Raw genomic sequence first — 19,268 nt, 5'->3', positions numbered from 1 at the left:
TTTTATTGAAGCCAGTAAACACTCAATATTTCCTTAGCAATTATTCCTTATTCTTGATATTTTATGCATTATTATTTTCTACCTAATTAGAATAACTTAATAGAATAGAATCAGGCTGTTTAACCGAATTGTTTATTTTAATTACCAAATAGAAATTAAGCATAAGAGAGATTTTACACTATTTATACCCAAAACGCTCACATAATAACCAATACAATGCTGCTTAAATAGAAAAAATAATTCAATGAATTAACACTTCTATGTTTAATATAAGAAAATCAGCATAAATCAGCTAACTAGTCAGTAGCTAAATTAATCAAGTGTGACAGTAAAATAATGTTTTTTAAAAATTTCCCCTCAATTTACAACAATTTCTGTGTCATTCAGATTTCAAAATGTTACAACTAACTCAACATAACTATTTAGAGTCGCTCTATACCACTGACAGTAACTGGGTAGTAAATGCATTCTGTCATTAAAATATTGAAAGAAAATTACTGTACCTAGATCCCACGGCGCCATCTCCAGAGTCCTGGCTCCCAGCTTCGCTTGGTGTGCTCACAGATTTGGAGGATGGAGACATAGGAGGAGGGACTAAATAGTGAAATAGACAGGTATCCGCTGTTACTACACGCAGAGGTTGCTCAGCTTATGATGTTTCAAAAGTAATTTAATATGAAGTAATTAACAAAAAATAAAAAATAATGGCAAACCAAAAAACGAAAGTACATGAATGAAAATGAACGGTAAAAGAAGAGGAGAAAGACAAAGTTAACAACGCATGCTGACAATTCATGCAATTTCTCTGGCAAAATGCATTTGGGCTTTATATTAAAAAAAAAAAAGGCAAGATTATGAAAGGATGCATTTTCATCTCGGCCAACACCAAATGTGGGTACTAATTTTCAAAGGAAAGCATTCCTTCTCCCCTTTCTAACTTTTTGCTTTTAAGATCACCAGATCATTTATTTTTTGTCAATCTTTTCTTTCAAAAAAAAAAATTAATGTCTTAAATGATATAATTTTCCCCTCCAAAAATATAAATAAAGAAGAGCCAATTTAGAGAAATGACTACCAGTAAAGGAATGACTCCTTTAAAAGTTCATTAGTTTCCAGCAATTTGGGTGAAAAATGCAAACAGGCCATAAAACAACATGCCTTCTAGACATGATGCATAACATAAAGTGATGCATGCAACTTAAACAAGGCAAGGCTGAATGGTAACTTCCTTACCCCAGTATTCAGAAAAAACTGAAGTGTACAGACAAAGATACAGACACCCAAAATATTCTTAATCCCTTCTTATAGAAAAATATACATTTTTCATAGTATATAAAACAAACAGCAAATGCTCTCCCCTAACTTGTTACTTTTAACATTAGATACCAAAAGTTGAACATGAGTATTTCATGCTATTACACTTGTAAACTTTTTGATTACCATTTGAGGGAGTATAAGAGGATCATCACTGCCATCTTCTGGTTGAATTTTAGCATAAATGCCCCCAACCCCAAGTATCTTTTTAAAATAATTTTCCAATGTACAATATCAAGTGACTAATACATTTTATGTTGAACTGCAAGCCCTTCTTTTAATAGTTTACTGAAAAGAAGGTTAAGTTCCTAGTTATATAGGAACCAATCTAAAGAAATAGGCACTTAATTAAAAGTCTGTGTTTTTGGAATAGTCACATTCACTGAATCCTTAAAATTATGTTTAAATGTTTACACATGCTTCTGTAAAAACAGTGGGTCTGCAAATCTAACAAAATGCACAAGTATAGTACGATTATTTATATCTTAAACATAGGTACAGAATAGATCAACCTTATTTTTCAATGCTAAATTCTACTGGAAACCCATAGGAAGATTAGAAGGAAAAAAACCATAGCTAGAATGTTGATTTCCTGAGATACTGTGGTTAATTCTTGCTCAAATTTCAAAAGACCATAAAAACATAATAAAAGGTTTATAATTTTGCAATTAAAATCTCTCAGAAACAAAGCTAAAACCAGACTGCCTTTATATAATTCACATGTGGACAGTACTGTGCTAGGGGCTGCATGTATAACTCAAAGTAGCCAAACATGACTTGTATCTGAAGTACAAGAACTTCAATGTCCCCTAACTTCTCTTACTTTGCCAACAAAGGTCCATCTAGTCAAACCTATGGTTTTTCCAGTAGTCATGTATGGATGTGAGAGCTGGACCATAAAGAAAGCTGAGCATCGAAGAATTGATGCTTTTGAACTGTGGTGTTGGAGAATTCTCTTGAGAGTCCCTTGGACTGCAAGGGGATCAAACCAGTCAATCCTAAAGAAAATCAATCCTGAATATTCATTGGAAGGACTGATGCTGAAGCTGAAGCTCCAATACTTTGGCCACCTGATATAAAGAACTGACTCACTGGAAAAGACCCTGATGCTGGGCAAGATTGAAGGCAGGAAGAGAAGGGTTAACAGAGGATGAGACGGTTGGATGGCATCAACTCAATGGACATGAGTTTGAGCAAACTTAGGGAGTTTGTGATGGACAGGAAAGCCTGGCATGCTGCAGTCCATGGGGTCGCGAAGAGTCAGACACGACTGAGAGACTGAACTGAACTTCTCTTAGGTTAAGTTTTTCCTCATCTTTTTGTCCAACTCTCACTGTGAGGCTTCCCCTTAAGTCCCAACTGATATAGTAATAAAAGTAACATCTCAATGGCACCCTACTCCAGTACTCTTGCCTGGAAAATCCCACGGATGGAGGAGCCTGGTAGGCTGTAATCCATGGGGTCGCTAAGAGTTGGACACGACTGAGCGACTTCACTTTCACTCTTTACTTTCATGCATTGGAGAAGGAAATGGCAACCCACTCCAGTGTTCTTGCCTGGAGAATCCCAGGGACAGGGGAGCCTGATGGGCTGCCGTCTATGGGGTCGCACAGAGTTGGACATGACTGAAGCGACTTAACAGCAGCAGCAGCAGCAAGAGTGGTTTGTCTACTGTGCTGTAAGCATAAGCACAAATATGTGTATTGAGTTATAGTGAGGTACTACAATGTTTCCATATTAAAGATTTCCAAAGAAGAAATTTTTAGCTTTTTAAATTACATACTCAACTTTAGGCTTAGGAAAATAATTTTTCTAAGTATATATAAAAGAAAGATTTGAGGAAAAATAGTGATATGAAATTAAAAGACGCTTACTCCTTGGAAGAAAAGTTATGACCAACCTAGATACCATATTGAAAAGCAGAGACACTACCTTGCCAACAAAGGTCTGTCTAGTCAAGGCTATGGTTTTTCCAGTGGTCATGTATGGATGCAAGAGTTGGACTGTGAAGAAAGCTGAGCGCCGAAGAATTGATGCTTTTGAACTGTGGTACTGGAGAAGACTCTTGAGAGTCCCTTGGACTGCAAGGAGATCCAACCAGTCCATTCTAAAGGAGATCAGTCCTGGCTGTTCTTTGGAAGGAATGATGCTAAAGCTGAAACTCCAGTACTTTGGCCACCTCATGCGAAGAGCTGACTCACTGGAAAAGACTCTGATGCTGGGAGGGATTGGGGGCAGGAGGAGAAGGGGACGACAGATGAAATGGCTGGATGGTATCACCGACTCAATGGACGTGAGTTTGAGTGAACTCTGGGAGATGGTGATGGACAGGGAGGCCTGGCGTGCTGCAATTCATGGGGTCGCAAAGAGTAGGACACGACTGAGCCACTGAACTGAACTGAATTGTGATACATTATAAAATTCTTTTCCAGTTAATGTTTTTTCGCCTTTCTGGTGACTTTAACTCTAATCAATAAGTTCCTCGCCAGTATCTTAACTAGTTAAGACTGTGTTTAAAAAATGCTACCTCAAATGTTTTATGAAAACAGGTTAAACAGTAATTATACATACATAAGTAAACACATTAAACTAGGCAATTCTCAAATAAAAGTTTCAGAAATAAAAAATAAATCACAGGGGTGATGCAATCAAATTATCACAGATCTTCAGCCAGAAGCAAAATAAATCACAATTTCAAGTTTGTAACCAGACAAAAATCTCTTTCCCAGAACTATTCCTTCAACCAAAAGACAGTTTTCACATCAACTGATAAAGACACTCATTAAGGACTCGAAGTTTTATCTGGCCCACCAAACTCATCTTGCATCAATCTATACCACAGAAGGGACAAATCTAGAAAAAGAAGATGACTATCATTGAAAAAGGAAGAATGTAAACAGGAAAAAAGGGAAAGGAAGCATTATTTGGTGACTACCCTATTTTAACCCAATTAGTCTAGAAATGTCAAAGAATATATTAACTGCGCAATAAGGCAATGTCACTATACTCCCAGCCTCCAATAAACACCCAAAAATGAATAAACATGTGCACTCAGGAAGGCTTAAAAAAAAAAAAAACAACTAAATAGCTCATATCCACTCAAATTTCAGCAAAGACTTAATTCTAGAATTCATTTTAAAAAATGGTTTAAGAGTACAATCAGCTTTAGAAATAACATACGCTTTATTAATTAGCCTTTGCCAAATACCTGAAATATGATTTGCATGATTAGAACAGTGATTCAATCAGATTACCTTCACCGTACAGTTCTGTATATAGTCTAAAATAAGGCTTTAAAAATGGCACAAAATAAAAGATTTAGTATTAACATACAAGTGAATCAGATGAATGAATTTAAGTTTCTTAGAAGTTTAGAGCAGAGAGATCTAACCCTTTCTTCAAAAACCAAGGAAGAAATGTGAAGTAAACTGAAAGACAAATCTACCCCCATTAACCACACCGATCATGCAAGTAATACTGGAAGGCTGGGACACTGATTCTTTACGACGAAAAGCTAACCAAGAACTAAGAAGGCCTTTCCTACTAGCCTAGAGCTTGGCCTTCCTTCCCAGGACATAAAATTAATACTGCTGCCAACTGGTCTATGAAGAAAACAACAAGAAATTTTAAAACCACAAAGGAAAAAAAAATAAATAAATAAAACCACAAAGGACCTGGGTATGCACCTAGATTTAGAAACCAGAATCAACTTTGAGTCAACCACTGAGAACTATACAGAAGTCACAGACATGAACAAGGATGGTGCACAGCCCAATTATTTTCAAAGGAAGTCTCTAGCCAGAAGGAGCTCTTGCCAGGAAGAACCCAGAAAAGGTGGACAGCCAAAGAAAGTAAATGTAGGGAGTGTTGGCAGAGCACAAATGGGAGGAATGAGCTTCTGAGATAACCAAACATAGCTCATCTATGATACTTGGCACTCAAAGGCTAAGTTACACAGTAATGCCCTCTTGTGGCTGTAAGTATTTCTAGACTGGAATATTAACATTTAAATAACTGTTAAGTTTTCATACTTTATCTTTTTTGTCTTGAAAGATGATGCTTTAAACTTTAATTTTCTGAAATAGCAATTTCTTCCTTTCCTATGATCCCTTCTTCTGACAGCATTAAATCCCTCCTCTAATCTCCCCTAAATGTTTCCTTTATTCTCTTTAATGTTTCAGAGTACAGGTAAATTTTCTAAAAGAAATTAATAAAATTTTATAGCATTAAAATACCATAAGGAATTGTTATAATTAAGCTAAACCTGAAAAAAATGACTTGATAACAGAAATTATTCTATCTAAAAATCAGAATTACTAGTTATTAGATAAATAAGTGCTAGGGAATGTTGTACATGATGACTAGAGTTAACACATACATAACACTGCTGTATGATACATAGGAAACTTTAAGAAAGTAAATCCTAAAACTTATCATCAGGAGAAATTTTTTTCTTTTTCTTTTATCTATATGAGATGATAGATTTTAACCATACCTACTGTAGTAATCCTTTCACTGTGTGTGTGTGTGTATATATATGCTATATATACATGCTATATATATACACACACACACACATGCATATTACATATACACATAAATCAAACCATCATGATGTACACCTTAAACTTGTGGAGTGATGTATCTGTCAACTATTTCTCAATAAAACTGGAAAAATCCGATTTAAAATATTGGAAGTTACAAGAGAGGGAGATAAATGAAGCTATACTTATTTTGACTACCAAACTTCATTTATTCCTAATAAAAAACTGATTATCACAGTATATAAAATCAATATACTATGCCCTACTGATACAGATTCAGGCTACAGAACAACTGACAAAATCTGTTTTCATCTCTTTGTAAGATGGTTAAAACAGTAGTCACACATTCAAAAAGATTCACTTTTTGGGGGGGTGCGGGAGATGAGTGTTTATTAACTCCACATTTGATAAAATATGTCTTGAAAATTGTGCCTAAAATTAACTTTCTTAAGACTGGCCACTTAAATTTCATTAAAAAAATAATCAAGCCATATTTCTTTTGTGAAATATTCAAATTTCAATTTCCACTATGCATTTTGCTTAAATTTAAACAAGATTTTGTTGTTACTGTTTTTAAAGCAGATGGCTCTTATTAGTCTTACTAGGTGGAAAGACATATGACCTTATAATAATTGAACAATCATTGAAGCATCCAGTCTGTAGTGGACACCGGGGATAAAAAATTAACATGCTATCACTGCTCCCAAGGACCTCTGACAAAAAAACAATCAAATGATCAAATAAATAAGAATCTATCAGCAAAGAGAAGCTAAGAGCAGTCTTATTAGCTGTATCTCTTTAAAAAAACTAATTCTTTTCAGTAGAATTTTTTTTTCCAAGGGGAAAAAGTCCATTTTAGCTAAAACCAGACTGATGTTTTTAATAAATCCTTTTGAACATTCTAGTGGTGTTTTCATACTTCTATGATTTAAAAATATTTAATACATTTGTAGTGAAAAGAAAAACAAGTATCCATCCAGGTTATGATACAGAAACTATTTTTATTGTTACCAGCAAGAAAGTTTGACAGCCAATGCTTTCACCTGTATCCTTTATTTTCCAGGCCTAATTTCAAATAAATACTGGAAAGATCTTAGGTACTTGTGAGAGAACAGAAGGTGGAAAACTACACAACTCACTTAATGAGATTACTATAATCACTGTAATAAAACCAGATGAAATACAGTAAAAGGAAAAAAACTACAGGCCTGACTCTGAGTTATAGATGAATTCCTAAATATTAGTGTTACGTAAGAAAAATATTTTCTTATAACTAAGATGGATTTATTCCAAAATGTAAGCATGCTTATACATTTGAAAATCTAACAATATGAATTATATTAACATATTAAAAGGCAATAAAAAGCATATGATCATTTCAAAATATGAGGAGATCCATGAGTTTGTCATACATAGTTGGGGCTTTTAAAGAATGTCAAAATTCTTTGTGAATGTGGGCTGGACTTAGTGACTCTCTTCCAATAGACAGGAAATGGCAGAAGCCATGTTCTCTGACTTCCAAGGTTAAGTCATAAAAAGGATAGCTTCTTTCCAGCTCTCTTTCTCTTTGGACTGCTGACACACTGCAGCTAGGTGACATGCTGGAAGGATACTCAAGCAGGTAGTTTTATGGAATGGCCCACATAGATGAGAACTCAAGCCACCCACTAACAACCAAAGCCAACCTGCTGGCCATGTGAGTGAGCAAATCATACGGCTGGTAAAGCAAATGCTCAGGCCCCAATCAAGCCTTCAGATGACTGCAGCTCTGACTGATCTTGACTTCAACCTCATAAGAGACCCCGAGCCAGAACTACCAAGCTAAGCCACTACCAAATTCCTGACTGGCAGAAACTATGAGTGATAATAAACCTTTATTATTATTATTTTTTAAAATCAAACTGATATAAGAACGAAAAACTTGAATAGACTATAACCATTAGAAAAACTGAAATGGTGAATAACTCCTGCTCTCCACTATCCTCTGGGGACAAAAAGCATAATCTCAGATAGTTTTACAGTTAAGTTCTACCAAGTGTTTAAGGAACAGACGATATCTATCTTTTACAACTGCTCCACAAAACAGCAAAAGAGAAAGCTATCCAATTTATTTTAAAACCATAACCATGGTGGCCACGGAACATGAACAGCAAAAGAAAATTACAGGCAAATTTCATTTATAAGCATACATAGAAAAACCCTAAATAACATAACTAAATGGAGAAAAATTAGGTCGGATCCCTACCTTCTACTGTATTAAAAAAATGTGACATAAGTATCTAAAGGTGAAGGCTAAAATAATAAAGAAAATGTAGAATATATTTGTATTCTCAAAATAGGAAAGGGTATCTTTTAAAAGAAGATCAAAAAAGGGGTGGAGGGGTTGTCCATAATAGATCTGACTGCTTCTAAAAGATTTAAACATATCAAAATGTTCGATCCTTGGTCAGGGATCTAAGATCCCACATGTTCCAGAACAACTAGCCCCGTGCTGCAACTACTGAGCCTATGCGCTCTGGAGCCCGTGTGCCACAACTAGAGAGACTGTGTGCCCCAACTACCGAGCCCAAGCACCAAAACAGAGAGTCCACACGCTGCAAGCAAAGATCCCTCATGATGCAAAGAAGATCCCAGGTGCCGCAACCAAGACCCAATGGGTTCAAATGAATAACTCTTTTAAATGGAGGATTCTGTTTCAATAAAAGATACTATGATGGAAGCAATCTAAATGTCCACTGACAGAGGACTGGGTAAAGAAGATGTGGTACATATACACAGTGGGATATTACTCAGCCACAAAAAAGCAAGACAATGACATCTGCAGCAGAACGCATGGACCTAAAGCTGTCATACTGAATGAAGGCAGACAGGAAAACATATCATATGATGTCACTTATATATGGAATCTAAAAAAAAAATGGCACAAATGAACTTATTTACAAAACAGAAATAGAGTCACAGATGTAGGAAACAAACGTATGGTTACCAGGGGGAAGAAAGAAGGGATAAATTGGGAGATTTGGACTGACATATACATAACAGTACTGTATAGCACAGGGAACTCTTCTCAGTACTCGAACTATATGTGAAAAGAATCTAAAAAAGAGTGCCATATGTATAGGCATAACTGATTCACTTTGCTGTACATCTGATACTAACACAACATTTTAAGTCAACTATATTTCAATAAAAAAAATTTTTTTTAATACTGTAGATAATAAACTAGGAGAAGGTATTTTTTTAAGAGACTAAAACAAAGAAGTCCTCTCTTAAGTACACAAGGAACTCCTATAGCAAAATAAAGAACCCTAATGGTAAATGGACAAAGAACATGAATATGCAATTCATAGAAGAGAAAATGTGAAAAGTAGATAAATGAAAAAATGGTCACTCTCACTGTAAACAGCTAAATGTATATTAAAACATTTTGACATACTATTTTATACCCATCAAGTAGACAAAAATTAGAAAGTTGGATAATATCAAGTGACGTGGATACAGTGAAACAGTTACTTTCTCACACACTGGTAGCAGAAGGATAAACTTAGTTATTCTTCAGAGTGGTAGTAGAACCTAAAAAATGTAAGTCTACAATAACATACCAAGCCAATTCTTCAGCATATATTCCAGAAAAACTCTTCCACAGTCCTTTCAAGGGAAAAGAATATATTCTTTGCAGTGTTGCTTGTGAAAGCAAAGCAAAGAGATAGAAGAAATCACTAGGGAACAGATAAGGAAAATATAGTATATGATAGAATATTATGTATCAGTCAGAAATAAATAACTAGATGTATATGTAAGAACATGGGTAAATCTCAAATACAAACCTGCTTTGAAAAAAAGGAAAAAACAAAGTGAAACACAGAGCACAATACCACTTATGCACATAAATCATATCCACACACAGATATATAAAAACTTGAAAAATTACACATGCCAGACTGATCAAAAGGATATATGTTAAAAAATCCAAGAATCAGTACTTAATGCAAGACTGTGAAGGAGAATGGAATTGGAGATGGGTAACGAAGGAGAAACACACACACAACTGAAGAACATTCAAGAATAGATGATGGAGGCGGGCCATAAATTGAGAAATATGAGCAAGTGAATTTAGTGAAACTAAAGTCTTAAAGAGAATAGAAAAGAAAAAAAAATCCTACGGGGGAAAACCAAAGCCAAAGGCTCAGAAAAAATGATCACTTAAAGCCTATACAGCAAACAAGCAACTTGGTTTAGGTTCTAGGGTATTATTTTTTTAACAAGATAAAAGTGTTTTGATTCATTTACTTTAAAAATTGCAATATGCAACATAAGTTTATTAAACAAAAGACATAAACATTATCAACCTTCAAATTTTATCAATAAGAAAAAGACAAATAAGCTGAAAGGGCTTCCCTGGTAGCTCAGCTGGTAAAGAAACTGCCTGCAATACAGGAGATCCCAGTTTGATTCCTAGGTCAGGAAGATCCCTTGGAAAAGGGATAGGCTATCCACTCCAGTATTCTTGGGCTTCCCTGGTGGCTCAGAGGGTAAAGAATCCGCCTGCAATGTGAGAGCGCTTTTGAGCCCTGGGTTTGATCCCTGGGTTGGGAAGACTTCCCTGGAGGAAGGCACAGCAACCCACTCCAGGATTCTTGCCTGGAAAATCCCCATGGATAGAGGAGCCTGATGGGTTACAGTCTATGAAGTCGCAAAGAGTTGGATACCACTGAGTGACTAAGCACAGCACAGTAAGCTGAAAGAAATAACAATGAAGCCAAACCATGAAAGTAACCAGCTTTTTTCACCTTAAAATTTTTTAGAAATAGTAATTCTAATAAGACAGGTATAATAATTACAGACTGTTATGTTACCATTCACAACTAGGCAAACAGCAGGTACTCCCTTGTTATTTGTCCTCTGGACTAGATGGAATTAGCCCACAAACTAACCCTGAAATTTTAGGTCTCTAAATGACAAAAGCCACATCAAACTAAAATACTATGTAACAGCACCCAGTTCAGAATTATTTTAAGTAAGCATTTAATGTCTGTATGTAACAAGACTGTCCTCAGTACTTTTACTATTTCAGCTTTTTGGTCTAGTACTGTTATAAAAATGAAGAGTCCAGAAAAATAACAAGATTAAGTCAAACTGCTGCCAAAATCAGCTACCAATATTATTTCCCTTATTGGCACTGACAGCAGAAGGTTATAAGCTTCTCCTTCCACTCCTATACCTTTGAACATCAGTACACTTTTAGAACTTTGATTCACTATACCTCTCTTTAACTTATAGAAAGGATTGTATAGAGTTAAGAAGATCAGGAATCACATTCATCTTTGAGCTTAACAGTATGCCACAGAAAACTAGTTCAAATGTCTGTTGAAATAAGTTACTGATTTAACAAGAAAAGTCAATTGGTTTATGTTAAAATAGTCTTGCAGCTCTTCTGAACAAACAAAATAACTATGTATTAACACATCTGAAAAAAGTTAATTCCACACAAATTATAAGATTAGTGCTTTTTACGAGGCACAAATAAGAAAGATATACAAAATACATTAAATCAATTCATTCATCTCATGTATATCTGAGCTGAGTAAGATCTATGCCTCTCTTTTATTAACAGGTATAATCTTATCCTTACCAATGGGGGATTCTGCAGTTAGACCCATGCTTTGAAGCAATGCTTCAGCTTCTCTTCTTTTTTTTTCAAGATCTGATTCTTCTTGCACAGGAGCAACTGCTTCCTTCTTCTGATCAGTCTAAATTTTTTAAGTTAAAACTTAAATTTACATATGGTATGAAACATTTCTATTTGCAAAAATACGTATGTTTTAAATAACATGCTAACACTGTATACATTTGGAGGTGGGCTTAGTTTTGAATACACATTATAGTCACTAAATGAAAATCATTCTGAGAGTTTTAGTAAAAATCTCTAAATAATATGTATTAAATTGATTCATTTTTATATGTAATCAAGAAGTTCTCACAAAAATACTCTGAACAGGTATGTTCAAAAAGTACAATTTCTATTTAATTTATAATATGAAATTGCTATCCATGGTCAAGAATTGTGGAAATCTCACAAATACATAAATATCACAATGATATGAAAAAAAAAATACAGATTATCATTTAAGACATAACAAATTTTAAGTAAATGAACAATTTGATTTGTTGAAAAAGTACAAGTGCCTCAAACTTCTATATGTAGTCTTCATTGTATTTATGCAACTTTATGTAGAGGATGTTTGTCAAAAATTCATCTGAAGAAAGGTTTTGTTTTTATTTTTTATCAACTATTGGTCTTATTTTCATGGTTTGGTAAAATTAAAATTTACTCTTGCATAGCACAAAACATTTTTCATTACTGAAATTTTTACCAACTTTTATTTTAGCCATTTATAGCTTTAGCAAAATCTTCCAGTTATAACCCTCAATATTCTCAGATCAATACTCTCAACATCTCAAGGGAAATTTAAGCCTTAAAGGGAAAAGTCTTATGTATACACCTCAAAAGTCTATTTCAGCTAAGACAACCATTACTCATACAATTATCGGCAGTGAACTTTAGTCATAATATTCTACCATACCATTTTAACTTAAAAGAATCATCAGAAAATTTCATTAAAATAGCCAAAGAGACTATATTATCAAGTAAACACTGTATCGATATATAACAATTAGACTTACTGTTTAATAGCACTGATTTAATGTCTCTTGTAATGTCTGATAAACTTTAAATTAGATTTAAATCATGTAATAGATATTCTGTACAGCCACTTATGGCCATGCTTAGAAAACAAATACCAAATTTGCCCTCAGTTCTGAAGGGTTTTGACTACAGGTACTAGTTTGGAATAGTTCTGCCAGTCTTACTCATGCTTCTATCACTTAGTTTTTAATCAAATAGCTAACCTAAAGGTCCAACACTCTTACAGTAATGGATCACAAAAAGGTTCAGAATAAACTAGAAAATTCTTCAATTGTAGGCCTTTACAGAATTACAGCAATGCTGCACATAAATTGTACCTTTGGTTTTTCTTTTTCCTTAAGAGATTCCAAGAAGTCTTGGCTATATTAAGGCCAGTCGTCCCCAACCTTTCTGGCACCAGGGACAAGTTTTGTGGAAGACATTTTTTCCATGGGGTGGACAATGGTTTCAGGATGATTCAAACGCATTACATTCATTGTGCACTTTATTTCTATTATTATTACATCAGTTCCACCTGAGATCACCAGGCATTAGATCCTGGAGGTTGGGGGCCCCTGATTTTATACTAATGTCACATTAGAAACAAACTATCTAAACACTGGCCATTTAAAACATTGAAGATAAAAATATACAAATATGTCTACACAGGTTTCATAGGGACAAATGTACATTTCAAGACAGGAACAAGCAAAATTATCTCTAGCTCAGGGTCAATGTATGTTTGCCATACATAATAAAATGGTGATGCCAAAAGTCAGATCTAAGTATCTAGCCCACCCTCATGATAGTATCAAACCCACTACCTGGTAAAAATATTTCAATGACCAACTCATGACAAAGGAGAGACAATCAATTAAGTAATCCCTTAATCAATTAATAATCTAGTCTATATTTCTCTTTGCCATTATTTATTCTGACAACTAGCAGTTCTGACTGGTAAAATATTCAGATAAGCTGAAAGTCCAAACTAAGTTATAATGTATATCATGTTTTATCAGTAATTACAAGGCAGATGCTCCTTACTTTATACAGTAAACATATTCCTGGAAGACTAAATATGTACATTGAGCTTTTCACCTAGAGTGCTATATGTGCAGTCACAACTGCTGGAATTTTAACTATTCTGTTATTAAAGGTATAAGCACTTAAAATCCAATTATTTTATATTATCTTAAAAAAAAAAAACATACTTCCTTTTTCTTTCTTTCTTCTTCTTTTCTCTTCTTTTCCTCTCTGATTTGAGCCAACCGCTGCTTCTTACGTTCCAACTCGGCCTTTAATTCACTTTTGTCAGACATGTTTGCAACCTTAAGAAGCATACAATCATTTACAATCATCAGTAAATTGGTAAAAGGAGCTCTCTTTCAAAACTCTGTCTTTCAAGAAGAGAACTGTCTTGGAAGGCCATGTAGTTCAAGCTCATCAAACGAGAACATGTACACTCTACTTTTAAAATAAAAGAAGTACATATACTACTAAGACCTGAAAATCATTATAAACAGATGTATACAGGAAATATTCACAGTTGAGCACAGTAATTAGCACTCAGTGAACTCTTTAATGTTCACATGCTCAAATTTAACACAATGTCTCTGGCTCTTAAAACAGAGGACACGGATTGCCATTAAAAGCCAAGCTCTAAGACACAGCAATCTGCTACCAGTTTTGCATTCACGCCTAGAAATCTGAAAAAACCGGCAGTCAGACAGAAAATTCCTATAAATTCTAAAACTACCATGCAATAGTAATACTATGGAGAAGCAAAACACAAATATACCATCAATAACTATCAACTGTACTTAAAGGTAGAGCTTCCCTGGTGGCTCAGGCGGTAACAAATCTGCCTGCAATACAGGAGACCAGGATTCTATCCCTTTGGAAAAGGAAATGGCAACCCACTCCAGTTTTTTGCCTGGAGAATGCCAAGGGCAGAGAAGCCTGGCGGGCTATACAACACACACACACACACACACTTTAAGTATGCTGGGGTCGCAAAGAGTCGGACATGACTGAACGACTCAACACACTTTGAGTCAAAGCCCAGCAACAAAGTCTGATTGAATAATTGCATACACCTGACAGAACCGCTCAACCTGCGAGAGGCCGGAGCCTCCAGGCCTGACACATTCATTCACTTTCTTAAAACTCCAAGAAAGAAAGTCTCAGGAATTTTGTGCTACAATCTCCGCGTCTGGGTACTTTCTAACACACACCGGGTGAGCAAGGCGTGAAGGAGTCACTTCTCCCCTGGGTATGGACCAAGAGGGCGCGGCGTCTTGGGGAGGTGGCCTCGAACGAGCCTCAAGGCTTCTCGGGGCCCCTCCGAAGGGTCCAGAGAGAAGGGAGTGGGTTCGCCGAGGCCCCGGCCTTCCTGACTCACCCCGCCTCTCCTTCCCAGGGCCGGGCCGGGCTGGGCTGGGCGGCACTGTCCGCAGGCCAAGCCGCCCTTAGGGGCGCGACGCGAGACACAGCAGACAGAAGGAGACGGAAGGGCAGTCCACCCACCTGTTCGGTGGCGGGATGGGGAAGAGTCCGCCTGCCAGCAACTTCCCGGTAACGTCCCTCTCCTTCGCCCGCAACAGCAACAGCCGCCGCCACTAGCTCCGCGGCTTCCCCCAGCACACAAAGAGGGATGGGCGGCGGCTGCTACGGCGAGAGCTTAGAGACAAACGGCTTCGCCCCAGCCAAGGCGCTCCCAGAAAGCAAGGCAAGGCCCCAGCTGCGGGGAGGAGCAGCCTCTCTACCACTTACCTGGGTAAAGCAGTAGCCAAGAGATGAGACAAAGACTCCACCCAAAGACCCGAAGCGTTTCCCCTTTGCCGAAACTGGAAGACTTAGCCTAATAGCCTGGGGCCGGCTAAGAAAACGCCACCCTCGCCGGATTGGCTCCAAAGAGAACTACAAGCCCCAGCTGTGAGGGAACTCGGCATTCGGCGAGCAATGCACTCTGGGGGTTGTAGTCAACGGTAGTCGCAAAGCATGCTGGGATGTGTAGTGTTTCCTAGTTTTTCGCGTTCGCTTTGAGGCCTTCCTTCAAGATTCCAGAGACAAGCTTCCAGCTGTTCTCTTTAATGTAGTCTCCTTGGTTGGTCAGTGTCACAATGTTGTATGTGTTATATCTTAAGATATTTGATTCCACATTGGCCTAATTTTAAAAACTGGTGAACCTATGTATTACACTGCACATTTGGTGAACATTTCTAAAACATACCAGTATTAGAAAGAAAACACCTTATAGAGGTTTAAGCAAAATCTATAATACAAAATCTAAATTTTGAAAATGTAGTGTAACCTTACTGTCAAAAAATGTGAGAAATTGTCTTTAATTATAAAAAGATTTGTAAATCTTTACTCAGTTTTCACAAGCATTCATGGTTGTAAACTTCATTAGCTGGATTATTGCAGTTATGAAAATTAACAATAAAACCTCTGATTGCTATATTTCCTCTTTAATTTCTTCATGTACACATGGAATGTCTATTTGAGTCTGTAAATAAAATGATTACTGTTGCAATCAATGAATCAATAAGAATATGATGTACTCTTTTACAGCCAGGGACCTAGAAATATTAGGAACAAGTCAAGAAGAGAAAATTTGTGTACTAGAAGGTAGTACCTGAAGGAACTATCTAGGATGCAATATGGAGAGAAAAAAAAAGATAAGAAAGATTTAGAAACGTGGAGGATAGGAGGAGTAGGTCTAACAAACATCTCATGAAATTTTAGGTGAGAAGGAGAGAGAGAGTAGAGTAGAGGCAATTTCAGATGAAAATACAGTTTTCCATAACTAGTGAAAATCACCAATTCACAGATTCAAGAATTCTGGTTAGTTGCAAACAGGATAAATGAAAAGAAATCCACAATTTGATACAGCTGAATGTAACTGTAAAAAACAAACAAAAAAATAAATCCTGGAAATAACAAAAATTTCCATTAACTGATGAATGGATAAAATTGTAATACATTCATACTGTGGAATACTGTTCAGCAACCAAGAGGAATGAACTACTCATATATGTAATGGCATGAATGAATCTTGAAAACATCATGCTAAGTGAAAGAAGCCAGACATAAATGGCTATGTACTGATCTCATGTTTGTGAAACCCTAGACAAAGCAGAATCCTAAACAATGACAAAAAGCAAGCCAGGGGTTGCCTGAGTTGGGCTGGAGAGAGTAACTAACTGTCAGGGAGTCAAAAGGAAACTTCTGGAATCGTGGAAGTATTCTGTTACTGTGGCTTGGTAGTATATTTTACAATCAGAAAGTGTGAGACCTCCAACACTGTTCTTTTTTGAGATTGTTTTAGCTATTTGGAGACCCTTGAAGTTCCATATGAATTTTAGGATGGTTATCTTTATTCCTGCAAAAAAAAGTCCGAGTGGATTTTGGGGATGGATTGTGTTGAATCTGTATACTGCTTTAGGGAGTACTACTGCCATTCTTCGGAGAAGCCAATGGCACCGCACTCCAGTACTCTTGCCTGGAAAATCCCATGGACGGAGGAGCCTGGAAGGCTGCAGTCCATGGGGTCGCTGAGGGTCGGACACGACTGAGCAACTTCACTTTCACTTTTCACTTTCATGCACTGGAGAAGGAAATGGCAACCCACTCCAGTGTTCTTGCCTGGAGAATCCCAGGGATGGGGGAGCCTGGTGGGCTGCCATCTCTGGGGTCACACAGAGTCGGACATGACTGAAGTGACTTAGCAGCAGCAGCAACAACTGCCATTCTTTCTTTTTAAAACCTTTAACCAGACTCATTAAGAAAAAGAGGGAGGGGGCTCAAAACAATACAACTAGAAGCAAAAAAGGAGGAGTTACACTGGATACCACAGAAATTCAAAGGATCACAAGAGACTGTTACAAGCAACTCTATGCCAATAAAATGGACAACCTAGAAGAAACGGACAAATTATTAGAAAGGTCCATTCTTCCAAGAATGAATCAGGAAGAAATAGAAAATACGAACAGACCAATCACAAATACTGAAATTGAAACTATAATTTTAAAACTTCCAACAAACAAAAATCTAAGACCAGATGGCTTCATAGGTTAATTCTCTCAAACATTTAGTGGAGCGTTAACACCTAACCTTCTGAGACTCTTCCAAAAAACTCCAGAGGAAAGAACTCTCCCAAACTCACTCTTATGAAGCCACTATCACCCTGATACCAAAACCATACAAAGATATAACACACACAAAAAAAGAAAGAAGTTTACAGGCCAATATCACTGACAAACATGGATGTAAACATTCTCAACAAAATACTAGCAAGTAGAATCCAGCAATGTACTAAAAGGATCATATACCACAATCAAGCAGAATTTATCCCAAGGATGAAAGGACTTTTCAATATCCATGAATCAATCAGTGTAATACACCACATCAACAAACTGAAGAATAAAAATCATATGATCATCACAGTAGATGCAGAAAAAACTTCTGACAAAATTCAACACTCATTTATAATAAGAACTCTCCAGAGAGTACTGCTGTCTTAGTATCTTCCAGTCTGTGACCTTTCAAAGTCTTCTGTGACCATGGAATATCTTAGTCCTTCTTTAATTTCTTTCAATACATTTTTCTTATTTTTGGTTTCATTGGTTTTGGTTTTTAATATACAGGTTTCGGCCTCCTTGGTTAAATTTTATTTAATTATTGAATTCTTTTTTATGCTCTTGTAAATATGTTGAATTTTTAATTTCCTTTTTGGGTTGTTCATTGCTAGAGTATAAAATATAGCTGAGCTTTGTGTGTTCATCTTGCAGCCTAAAACTTTGCTGGATTCATTTATTTGCTCTAACAACTTTTTTTATAGATTCTTTAGGATTTTCTGTTTACTATGAGGTTATGTCACCTGTGAATAGAGATAGTTTTACTTCTTTCCAATTTACACATATTTTATTTATTTATTTTTGCCTAATTTAATTGGCTAGAATTTCTGGTACAATGTTGAATAAAGTGATGAGAGACAGCACACTTGCCTTGTTCCCTAAGGAGAAAAACTTACAGCCTTGAAATTACTTCTTTTTTTTTAAAGGTCAGAATATCTCCTCCTTTCATTGGAAGAGTAACCAAGATTATTTCATGGAGTCTGGTCTCCCTTAAGACCACGGGAAACCCCTCAGCTGTTATTTGGCCCTACTCACACAGGAAACTATGTCAGCTCTGGACTGGAAGAACTGATGACTCCAGCTTTCAGGCACTGAGCTGAAAGAGGTGTGGGAAATACCTAGATATAGTTTGTAATTTCCATCTACTTAATAGGGAATAGAGACTGTGTGAAACCCTTTAATTAGTTTCTATCTCCTACTGTCATGAAATTTCTATCTCAGTGATTAAAGAATCACTGCCCAAACAGGGATGCATATCTGTTTTTCAAATTCTAAAAATCTGATTAAGTAAGTAAAGGTATATATAGCCTTAGAATGCAGTACCATAAAACTTTTGAGATCAGTGTGGTGGTTCTCTATATGCTAATGGAAAATGACCTTCATTATAATTTACAATTGAAAAAAGGAAGGTACAACCCATGGCTGATTCATGTCAATGTATGGCAAAAGCCACCACAATATTGTAAAGTAATTAGCCTTCAATTAAAATAACTAAATTAATTTAAAAATAAAAAATAAAATCTAAAAATAAAGTAAGGTACAGACTCTCCAGAATGAAAACCACAATCACAGAAAGTTAACCAAAAT

General features: G+C 36.2%; 1 protein-coding gene across 7 annotated transcripts in view; it reads right to left on the bottom strand.

The window, feature by feature from the left end:
• The window catches only part of DYNC1I2 (dynein cytoplasmic 1 intermediate chain 2), a 54,796-nt gene extending 39,310 nt beyond the window's left edge, over nucleotides 1-15,486 (bottom strand). For 4 of the 7 annotated variants that reach the window (XM_013968891.2, XM_005675970.3, XM_005675966.3 and 1 more), the window contains exons 1-4: nucleotides 15,070-15,261; nucleotides 13,755-13,871; nucleotides 11,491-11,608; nucleotides 504-594 (exon numbers count right to left, since the gene is read on the bottom strand). In XM_013968891.2, the coding sequence (XP_013824345.1) occupies nucleotides 504-594; nucleotides 11,491-11,608; nucleotides 13,755-13,862 (317 nt within the window). In that variant the 5' untranslated portion in view covers nucleotides 13,863-13,871; nucleotides 15,070-15,261. Of the gene's footprint in view, nucleotides 1-503; nucleotides 649-11,490; nucleotides 11,609-13,754; nucleotides 13,872-15,069; nucleotides 15,262-15,315 lie in introns of those variants that run through there. The other 3 variants (XM_013968871.2, XM_005675969.3, XM_005675967.3) reach the window with 3 other exon arrangements.

The sequence above is a fragment of the Capra hircus genome, chromosome 2, assembly GCF_001704415.2.
Source record: "Capra hircus breed San Clemente chromosome 2, ASM170441v1, whole genome shotgun sequence".
Lineage (NCBI taxonomy): Eukaryota > Metazoa > Chordata > Mammalia > Artiodactyla > Bovidae > Capra > Capra hircus.
The sequence above is the reverse complement of the archived record's forward strand: the minus strand, read 5'-3'. Positions and strand labels throughout refer to the sequence as shown.